Source organism: Falco naumanni, chromosome 9 (genome assembly GCF_017639655.2).
Source record: "Falco naumanni isolate bFalNau1 chromosome 9, bFalNau1.pat, whole genome shotgun sequence".
In the NCBI taxonomy this organism is placed as follows: Eukaryota; Metazoa; Chordata; class Aves; order Falconiformes; family Falconidae; genus Falco; species Falco naumanni.
Window position 1 is genome coordinate 49515737 of NC_054062.1, and position 11109 is coordinate 49526845.

The following is an 11109-nucleotide window of genomic DNA, read 5'->3' on the forward strand; positions in this document are numbered from 1 at the left end:
CCTTTACTTGCTGTATAGAATCTATGTGGGAAGATACATTCACTTTTAATTCTGTGGGCTAGGATGTGTGGCAGGTAGAAGTGACATTGTTGTCACTGTGCTGAAGGAGTAGGCTCTTAAACGTAACCGCTAGTCTCAACAACAGTATGCTTAAACTGTTTTCAAGTGGAATTGTTCTTCAAAGCCTTCACAAAGACGCTTAAAAATGGGTATTTTTATACTCAGACACAGAACGTTCATGTAACTCATTTGGCCTCATTTTGTTGTGTTTGTTCAGATGCTGAACAAAGAAGAATCTATTTACTAGAGACGGTCTAGTGTCCGCTACTCAAAAAAAGCTCAGTGGTGAAGTTCCCAGAGGCTCTGGCCTGTGGCATCTTTTCCACTCACCTTTTAGATGAGTACGCTTTTTTTTTTTAGTTTACACAGAAGTGTGTTCTGATTTGTCCCTTTTTAAATTCCATCGTAAGCTTTTGGTGGAGAATGGGCATATGCCCCTAAGTGGGCTTTCAGAATTATTTTTCGGGTGTTTTTTTACAGATGCATTCCGTTCTCTTGTGTTAAACTGAAAAGATTGTTTTAAATGAGATCAAAATCTTGAGCCTTGACTTCTGTCTACAAGGCTACCTCCTGTGAACATCTACAGATAACTGTGGCTTTGGCTGACTAATTCAAGGAAGAAATTTTTTTAGTAAAACACTTCCACAGTAGAGCTTTTGGGGAAGTAGTTTCTTTTTCTGTCCTCCTGCCCTCCCTCCCTCCCTTCATTTTCTGTGAATGAGCACGGAGACCTATCAAAATGTCTTTATTAATAGGCCTTTTAAGCCATGCAAAGATTTTAGCTGTACTTGGGAAAGCCAACCTGGTTGGTGAGGTCTGTTACATACACCAAGATTTTAGGATAATTGCATCTTCATTGAAAGCATAGGAAAGGTTTCTTCCACACACGCTCGCTGTCTGTTAATTTTCTCAGATTCTAATTAAATGAGTTCATTTCAATGACTTTTTTAATAAGCTGAACTTCAGAATGGTTTCTTTGTATTCACAGTAAAGGCCATTGTTTAAAAGTTGGCTTAGCACCCTTCACTAAACCCATGTTCCTAATGTGAAGTTGTGGCCTTTCCATAGTGTGGTGATCAGGCTTGAGTTGACAATTTTAAAAAGCCAGCATCTGCTTTTTAATATGTAGGTAATTTTTTTTTTTTTAAGGAATTGGTTAAGAAAGGTAAAACATTAGAACTAGTGTACAAAAATGCTAATTTTAATTTAAACAGGAAAATAGAAATTATGTGACTTTAAAACTTTCAGTGCAAATCAGATTAATTCTACTTTCTGTATCTGAATCTTGTTTACGCTGCTTTATAACTATTCCATATGATGTGAAATTACCATACTCTTTCTTCCAAAACCTGATCTGCAACAGATTCTGCCTCTTAACAACGGTCTATTTGAAGTTGATACAGAAGTATTTTGGCATTAATTGGCTCGTGATATGGTCAGCTATAGAGTACTTGTATTGTTTGTGTGAGAAGAATGAACAACTCCTTTTACCTGAAATGGAACGTCTTAGTTATGTTCCGTGCATATCGTCACATAAATAATCTTAATTAAGGCTTAAAAAAAAACTATTACAAGAAGCATCAAACTAGCCAGGAGCCTGTTAGGCACTTGCATCTATTACACGTGTTTGCTGTAGGCAATGCGATCCCAAGTGATTTCTTAAATGAAGTTTACCAAATGGAGTCTGCTGAAGATTAAAACCAAACCCAAACCCAGTTTTCCTGACATATTCTCATCCCTCTTCTTTACAGACTTGGGATGAAGGATTACAAGGATTGAACATTGCTATCTGGTGTATGGTGGTTGAGTAAATATTTTTGTCTCTACCACTCTTTCTCTACTGTTTTAGGTTCTATACGCGCTGGAAAGAGTGGGAATCGTGGTATTCCCAAAGCTTTGGTTTACATTTCTCATTGCGAGAGGAACAGTGGCAGGAAGACTGGGCATTCATACTCTCTCTTGCGAGCCAGGTAAGAAAACTTCTTTATGAGATGGCTCTTAGAAAGGATATTTTAATCTCTGAATAGAAACTTCAAGGACCCAAAGTATTCTTCAGGAATAAAGAGTTTCCATGTGCAAAGGAAAACGTTCCCCTTAAGCCAGCCATCTTAAAGTATCACTGGCTAGACTCTTCTGCCAGGAGGGAAGGGTTCATTTAAAATTCTAGTTTTTGAGCTTACCATGAAGCAGTACAGTACAAAAAAGTATGGGTCTTTTGGTGTCAGAGTGTAGTCTGTAGAATAAACCAATACACAATTGTGTATTTAATGTGTTGACTCCTAGAGCATGCCTACAAATCTGTAAGCTCAAACTACTTGAACTTCAGCAAGCTGGTATTTTGTAATTCCCCTCCAAAAAAAGAGATGTACGTTCCTGTAAGCTTCCAACTACAGGAATATTTTTAGCTCATTTTCTAAAGCATAAACATGATTTTGGTGCTATTTTCTTTGTTTTGGATGTGCTTTCTTGCTATCATCGAAAGGTATTTAGCTTAACCTGTCCTCAGAGGAGTGAATTATTTTTAGACTAAACATTTTGTAGAGTTTCACTTCTAACTGGGGAATGAAATATGTTAGATTGAATCTGGATGACAGGAGAAAGAATTATTACTGACAGGTTACATTCTGGAGCAAGCTGAAATGTTTTTGCTTATTTCCAACTGACATGTAATAGTCTTCCAGCGTTTCGTTTTTCCTGTAAAGCTAGATCACTCTTAAAAGCATTTTCTGTCTCAATTTGGAGATGTGTTTTTCAAATTTCAGAGTAAAGAATGATAAGTTCTGCTTCAAGTGATGTCTGTCTTTGTGTTTGGTTCAGCCTGGAGCGAGTTTGGAGCAGACACACATTTTTGTACTTGCACATATTCTTAGAAGACCAATTATAGTTTATGGAGTAAAATATTATAAGAGTTTCCGAGGAGAAACACTAGGATATACGCGCTTTCAAGGTAAGCCTTTAGTCTTTCAAACTGAGTTTTAAAAAGAGTTGAGCTATAAATCATAAACACAAAGGAAGTTGGAAGGAGAGTGACATTACGCCACTAGTTGGAAGAGGATGAAATTACGGTTTAGGTGAATTTTCGTTAGCTATTAAAAAACCCCAAAACAATCCCCTGAAAACTTGCAGGTTTTCATTGTATAGTGGGCGTGCTGCCTATAGCCGCAGTAAAAATGTGTTTCTACCTCCGCTCAACTTGCCTTTAGTTTGTAATTTATGTAAAATAATCGGACTGAAAACTTCACAGAAGTTGTATGGTTTGTACTGCTGTAAGACACAAGAGATTTAATAAATGGAATTTGAAATTTCATTCACTGGTACTAATGGCTGCAGATGTTCATTTTGGAAACTGTAGCGTATTTAGCATTTTCTGAAGGAGGCTCGTAAAGTTGGGGGCGAGGCAGGCAGAAGGTGTTTGCATTGGCAAGTCTCTCACCAGAGTGATGGTGGGGTCTGTGGATGCTCTTCCAGGACGAAGGAGCACGTCTTGGCGCTCTGCAGCACTGCAGGCGGTGGTCTGTGAGGCAGTCCTTAAGAACAGCGGAAAGCTGCCACCCTCGAAGCAAGAGGCAAGGGTATACAAAGAAAGGTAGAGAAATTAAAGTAGGGTTGAGAATGATAAAGTTGAGCTTTTGTTTGTAGTTGATTAAAGTAGAAGAGGTGGCAACTTGAATGTATATTGCAGAGGCTGAAAAGGAAGGAATTCTGTTCATAAGTGCTCTACCAACAGATAACTATATGAGGTATGAGGCTAGGTAACATAGATACAATTGCAAAATATTGGCCGACTGATAATGTAAATCTCATTTTCTGCAAAAGTGAATTCCGTGATGTAGTTAAGGGAAGGTTTTAAAATTTGTCTTGAGTTTTTGTAATTCGCACTTCACGGCAAGTGTGATGCAAAATAGTGACCTATTTCTCAAGTAGTACTATACACTTGCATAACTCGATCAGGTTCCTTCTGACTGTTCCTCCTCCTAGTCTTCTGGGCAAACAGCCTAACTATCCTTAAGATAAATGCGAAGATGATTAGCTGACAGTCCAGTTTTGCTTAGACATATGTTTGTGGATTTATAAAGATGTGTATTCTGTTTTGCAAGCCAAATACATGTTTGGGTGACTTTCCCCGGTATCACGCGCTAACACTTTATTATTTAAAGAATAAAAACCCAAGAGGGGATTGGGAGCATCTGTAGATGCTCAGCAGTAAACAAAACCCATGTGGAAAGAACTGTTTGATCAGATGCTGTGGCTGTGCTGCAGGGTGTTGGTTTTTCCCATGGTTCATCTTCCTGCCTTCAAGTACATCTGCTTTGACAGCTCTCCTACAGTGGTTTTCACCAACACATCGCCATTTATTTATATCTTAGCAGAGGGCTTCCCAAAACCTCTCCCGTGATTTTAAAAAAAGCACGCTACCTTCGGAAGTGGGCAGAGCCGTGTTGTGTAGAACTCCAGACTGTGGCGTTAACGTCGCGTGTGTAACCTATTAGAACTGTTCGGTCTTCAGAAAATCACTCGGCTTGTAAGTTTGGGGCAGAGACAAAACTTCTTTCTGTGAGGAAATGAAATGTTCTCTTGAAGAGTATAAAAAAAAATTTGGTACTCTTTGTAGTTACATGGTATCGTTTATTAGAGATGATGAAAGGGTAGACTGGGAAAGAACAGTTATTCATGTGATACAGATCTGACGCTTCAGGTTTGTGTTGCTTTTTAACTTAAAGGCTGAGTGGTTTGCAAGATGTTTTTATTTTATAGATTGGGCATTGAGGCAGACAAGTGTTATGTGGCCTAAATATGCTGAAATTGTTTTCTAGCTCTGTGAACCAGAAGGTAACCGGGTGTCTGGGGGACAGTCTCTTACTAGACACACATTTCCAGGAATTTAGTCAGACGGATATTTATGACTTGTGATTTGCTTGCCACAAGCCACATCATCCATACATAGAAACACACAGCACTGAACAGGTGAACTTGGGAGTCCTGTGTAACTTCTGTCCCTGTCCAACCACATTTCTGTGGTTAATGTGTGCTAATTAAATGCTAGCAGCACAGCTGAAACCAAACAGCCATCGGACTCAGAGTGGTATGGGCTGCCAAGACAGGTCTGTAAATGGCACAAGACGTGGTGTCCTGGGCTTGTGTGCGAGCCTTGCTTGGCATGTGCCCCTTCGGTGGAGCTCTGAGGAGTGCTCGGGCTTCTCGGACTTGCCGTGTAGCACCCTGCCTGTGTGTTCAGATCACATTCACCAAAAAAGAAAGATTGTGGGTTATAATAGAGGTGGGGAAGTGATTTTTAACTTAACATCACGGTTCAGTTCATAGTGCCGTGGCAGGTATTGTACACACCCTGTCCACCCCTGAAATCTCCCTGATCAGAACTTTGTTCTCCAGGATTCCTTGTTCCAGCGTGGGATCCTTGCTGTAACTGCTGTGAATCCCGTAGCTGACAGCCTCCTTGTTTCCTAGATTGCAATTGACTGTTAATGCTTCCTTAAATATTAAAGCTTTGACAGTGAAAGATCCATTTACTCGGCCTGAAGCGCGCTCCTGGTCTAGCCGCATGTATTTAGTGGCACGACTATACAGCTTTTAAAATTAAACAGGAAAAAAGGTGACCGAAATGATTATCGGGTCAGGCTGGAGAAACTGAACCCGGTGTGGATGGCTTCATGGGTAGGTGTTACCCCGTATTCTTTATTTTCCATGGCTTGTGTGCTTGTCAACTGTTCTTATGCTACCTTATCAATTCATATCAGATTGCCTTTTATAAATCTTAAGAGCACAAGATATTCTCCCTGATAATGCTTGAAATTCCCTTCTTGTGGAGCTCAGCACATAATGTTGAGGAGGAACGGAAAGCGTAACACATCCTTCTGTCTTGCGGTTATTAGTGGCGAAATCTTACTAAGATAAAACAATAGTGGAAAAAAAATTCCACAAAGTTGCTGAATTTCAATGTAGAGATCACAGCAAGGCAAACAGACTAGTTCCACTCCTGAAAGGTCACGTAGCTGTTCTTGATGCAGGAGTTCTGTGGTGTTAGATGAGGTATGAGATGGCCACAGAGATGAGACCCTTTGCTTATCAGTGACTTCTGTAGCCCTGAAAACATTGCGTAGTGCCTGGGGCCAAAATCTACCAGTTCAGGTCAGTAAGGCATTAACTGTCTGTATTCGTTGGCAATAAATTAAATTAATCTTCCCCACGTCGAATCGGTTTTGCCTGTGATGGTAACTGGTGAGTGATCTCCCTGTCCTTACCTTGACTCACAGTCTTTTCGTTGGGTTTTCTTCCGTCTGGCTGAGGAAGGGGAGTGAGAGAGCGGCTGGGTGGGTACTCAGCAGCTAGCCAAGGTCAGCTTGCCACGCTAGCGTAACCGTCCTGAGGAGCTGGCACAGGTGGCAAGTGGCGAGAGGGGACCTTCTGATAGATCTCTACGATCATAACTTGTGGAAGAAGGTGGGTAAGCAGTCATCCTGCGGGTGCTGATGCCTTGAGCTCTGAAAGGCCTCGGTAACCTAACCAACGTGTAGGTAGATAGCGCCGTCATACTTAAACAAAGCGTACAATATTTGTAGATCGGTTCCCCCCCGGCTGCTTGATTGTTCTGCTGCTGCTTCAAAAGAAAGATTGGAAAAAAGTTCATGAAGTTATTTCTGTGAGTATGCATTAAGACTGGATTGCCAGGAACTGAGGGACTGTCTTCGCTACGTTTGACAGTTAGCATGTTATTTTCAGTGTGATTTTGAATTTTGACCAGATGTTCGGTTCTTTCCTGCAGTGTAAAGGCTTGAAGTTTTTTACTTAATGCTTATCCCTTGTTCTGCATCTCTTGTGTTTAGCATTGAATCGCAGTGAGACTTCATTGTAACGGGGATGGGAGGAAGGGAGCGCTAAAAAGGTGTTAAATGGATTTGTCCTTAGAACTAGATGTTGTTAAAAGTTGTGGGAATCTTAACCTGAAAGAAGTAGAAAGACTTTTAGGTATTTCTTGATTGCTAATTCAAGAATAGGGTAAACAAGGGACAAGTATTTACTGGTAGCCCCCGCTAATTTTTGTTGCGGCAAAGATGAGTTTTAAACTCAATTAAAACCTCCAAACCCACCCCCTCCTCAGACCTCATCTCCATGGATGTTGGAGTAGAAGTGAAGTGCCTTGTTTTGCTGCGGCGTCTATTCCTCGCTTGCTGGCAGCAGCTGTACCAGGAAAGGTTGCTATGCTACATGTGCACTTAAGTTTATGCGTGGCTATTTTTAAACTGTCACAAGGTAAGGCATGCTTTTGCTTAAGTTGTCTTGCAGCAGTACACACCAAGAATTACTGACGTTCCTAGAAGAAAGGAGCTAGAGTTTTATTTTGAGACTTCATGCACTCAAGCGAATTCCTGTCTTTATTGCTAAAAAACATTGGTGAGGAAAAAGTGCAGTTTCTTTCAGAATTTGTGACATCGGTAACTTGTCGTAGCTGAGTAAAATAGGATCAGCTTTTCGGTGGCTGGTTGCTTTGGGTTTTGGTGGGGGTTGTTTTTGGAGACTAGATATGCATAGTTGATGTAGGTTATTTTAATCTATTAATACAATGTTTATGAGAAGTCCCATTGCCTCTGGGATGGGCTACATGCTTAGGTGCTGAATAACGTTTAGTGCAGCAAGTTCTTCTAATAATAAGTTTTGTAAGCAGATGGTGGAATTTTTGTTCTGGTAAAAATAGGCATCTGACTGTAGCTTTTATTTCTGTGATGCAGAATCTGATTTTTTTTCCCTTTGTAATTTTTTTAAAATATATTTAAGAAGAGTTGCTAAACCTAAGACTGCTTTTCTAACCTCGTTCTTTGTTCATCACTGTATTATAGACCATAGGTTTTTGGGGTAATGTGGTATTGGTTGTAATTGTGATCGCTTTCGTACAATTGCAGAGATACTTTACTAATCTCCTGTTAACCTAATAATAATCAGCTGTACTGTGAAAGGTGTGACCTGTGTTAGTGCAGACCAAACCAAGTCCATTTAAAATGCTTGTAATTTGTCGCTGCTACTGCATTTAGCCAAAAGCAAAAGGTTTGTTTCCGAATTCTTCATTGTTGAACACTGCAGTTTTGTCTTACTCTTTCTTTTTAACTTGTCTCAGGTGTATATTTGCCTTTGTTATGGGAACAGAGTTTTTGTTGGAAAAGTCCTATTGCTCTGGGCTACACAAGGGGCCATTTCTCCGCTCTGGTTGCCATGGAGAACGATGGCTATGGCAATCGAGGTGCTGGTGCTAACTTGAACACTGATGATGATGTTACTGTTACTTTTCTACCCTTGGTGGATAGCGAGAGGAAATTACTGCACATTCACTTCCTTTCTGCTCAAGAGGTAAGAAATAGCTGTGTAGCTGGTCGCCTTTGTCACAGCTGCTTATTTAAGCTGTGGCCTCAGCAATCTCTGTAGCCCCGTATGTTCTTGCAGTTCAGAGAATTCCAGGGAGTGTACCGTTCTGATTAATTAATACTGCTGCCTTCCCCGTCATTTGAGGTGATTCCGAGAGGTGTTTTCCCACAAATTTGATGCTTATTTATAGCTCTGTAAATTGAATGTAACTTCACTGTGCATGCGAATACAAGCGTACCTTAAAAAGGACCGAGAAATAAGGATTCTGACACTGATGTGAGACTGAAATACACCTGTTTTTTGTTTGTTTTCTTTTGTTTTTTTTTTAAAGATGTGACACAAATATTGGCCAGTAGTTACAGCATGCTCTACCTCTCTTTCTAGTGAAATTCAACTCTCTTCTTCTTTATAAAAGACAGGGAACTACCTCAGTGAGGTGTGTACACGGGGAAAGGGAGGGTTGGAAAATCTGAAGTAATTGCTAAAAGTGGGCATCCTGTAAATAAAGGAGAAAAGGTATGGGCTTTAATCTAGAGAAGGATATTTTTTTCAGTAAGCTGCAACATTTGTTATGGCTTAAAAGAGGAAATATTTCATGCCAAGAACTTCTAGGTTCCTAAAAACTACTTTATAAAGCCAGAAGACTCTTTTAGGAGTTATCCTCCTTCTATATGGTGCCTACCATAAATAATGAGTTGCTTACGAGTAAATATAGGAACACTATATTGGGAATACACATCTGAAAAATGTAGAAGGGAAGAATAGTTGGGGAATATTTCCAGACCCTTCACATTTTGGTGGAAGATGCAGTGTGCATCCGTGTGGCTTTTGGGGACTCCCAGCTGCAGTGAAGTAGTGTGCTAACTCTGGCAGCTCTGAAAAGGAGCTGCATTGCTGCCCTAGCCTGGGCGCTCCGGAATATCACAGGTGGCTTGCCTAAAGTTGCTGGTGACGTTTCAAGCATCGTTCTCAATCTGTTTTCTCTCCCCCAAAGATAGGTAATGAGGAGCAGCAAGAGAAACTGCTTCGGGAATGGCTGGACTGCTGTGTGACAGAAGGAGGGGTTCTCGTGGCGATGCAGAAAAGCTCCCGTAGGCGCAATCACCCACTGGTCACCCAGATGGTAGAGAAGTGGCTTGATCGCTACCGACAGATCCGCCCTTGTACATCGCTTTCCGATGGTGAGGAAGATGAGGATGATGATGATGAATGATGAGGAAGAAACTGGAAATTACCAGCGCAGAGCGTCTGACCCGGAGTTAGCGTTGTGCTCTAGCAGTTCGTTGTGGAACGACCCAATTCTAGGGGAAACGTGCTGTAAAGGGTTTTTCTAACCAGCATGGAGAGAGTCTAGAAGCTCATCTGCTGCGTGAAGAGAGCAAAATGGGCTGGACTACAGTTTGTATTAAAACAAAGAAACAAAAAACAGCTAATTTTATTATCAAGACAGAAAAAAAACATTTTTCTTTCTGATTGTAAATCTGTCTATAAATGTACCGCATGTGGTTGTGTAAGAGGTTGTGTAATAGGAAAAGTATACCAGCATCTTAATTATTGCGAAGAAATTTTTCAAATAAGGGCACTTATGAAAGCACACGTTAGACGGATCTCTCTTCCCTCCGAGATTCTTTTACAGTAGAACTTGGTATTCTGCATCACCCTTTAGATACTCTGACACAGTTCCGTGAAAAGCCCATTTATGTGAAATCTCACTAGTGCCCAGGTCAGATTGTGAGGGGTTTTTTTTTGTTTGCACAAAATAGCCACAGCAAGTCATAAGCAAAAATACATTCATTATTTTACTAATATTTGAGTTACTGCTGTGCCCATATAATAAAATCTAAACTCTACGGAACAAACTGGAAGAGAAGCTAAATTTTTCATTGAGTGAAATTATTTGTTTCCTGAAAAGATGATATTTTTTTTTGGTTGGGTTTTTTCATATTTTTTTTTTCTTCTAATAGTTAATAGATTCCTTTCAGTATATGTAAGAATATTTATTCAGAGAAGTGACCTAAAATATAGGGATATTATTCCAGTGAGCATACACTAAACAAAATTGTGTGAAATTCGAGAACTCGAGACATGATTGAGAATTTCATATTGTCAGAACTCTGTCTTGCTGTGATACAAACTATATATCATTTTATCATTTATTCATCAACTCAAACATTGCTGCAAATGAAAAAACACCTTTTTAAAGGGTTATTCCTCAGTCATTAAATCTAGTGAGAATACACTCGGCAGTTCTGATTAAAAAGAAGAATCTATGCTAAAGTTGTTATTAAAAGCACTGTGTTATATATTTCTCAGTATGTAAACCTGGGAATTTCTTGCATGTTGATTGATGTGGCCATACTTAAACTTATGTAAGTTCCTAAGATTGTAAGTTCAGAGTATATTCTCCAGTAGAAATTTTATTATATTTGATAACTTTAGCCATGTAACCTGTAATGGATAAAGTTTATCTAAAAATCTCACTTAAACACTAAAGGTTAATGCCAGTTTTTACATATACAGTGCAATTCAGGTCGTCTTGAAAAGCACTTTTGATGGTGTGGTGGTTGACTAAGGAATTTTGCAGTAGATGAAATTGTTTGAATTAGAATTTGGAAAGAAGCCCCATAGCACATATTTTTATGTAGTTCAGAGCTATGGAAACCCTGAGGAACTTGC

At 39.9% G+C, this 11109-nt stretch overlaps 1 protein-coding gene across 3 annotated transcripts in view; it reads left to right on the top strand.

The window, feature by feature from the left end:
* Positions 1-9852, top strand: part of ZRANB1 (zinc finger RANBP2-type containing 1) — a 43718-nt gene extending 33866 nt beyond the window's left edge. For all 3 annotated transcript variants that reach the window (XM_040607559.1, XM_040607560.1, XM_040607558.1), the window contains 4 exons: positions 1910-2030; positions 2878-3007; positions 8189-8418; positions 9428-9852. In XM_040607559.1, coding sequence (XP_040463493.1) covers positions 1910-2030; positions 2878-3007; positions 8189-8418; positions 9428-9646 — 700 coding nt within the window. In that variant the 3' untranslated portion in view covers positions 9647-9852. The remainder of the gene's footprint in view (positions 1-1909; positions 2031-2877; positions 3008-8188; positions 8419-9427) is intronic.
* The last annotated feature ends 1257 nt before the right edge of the window (positions 9853-11109 follow it).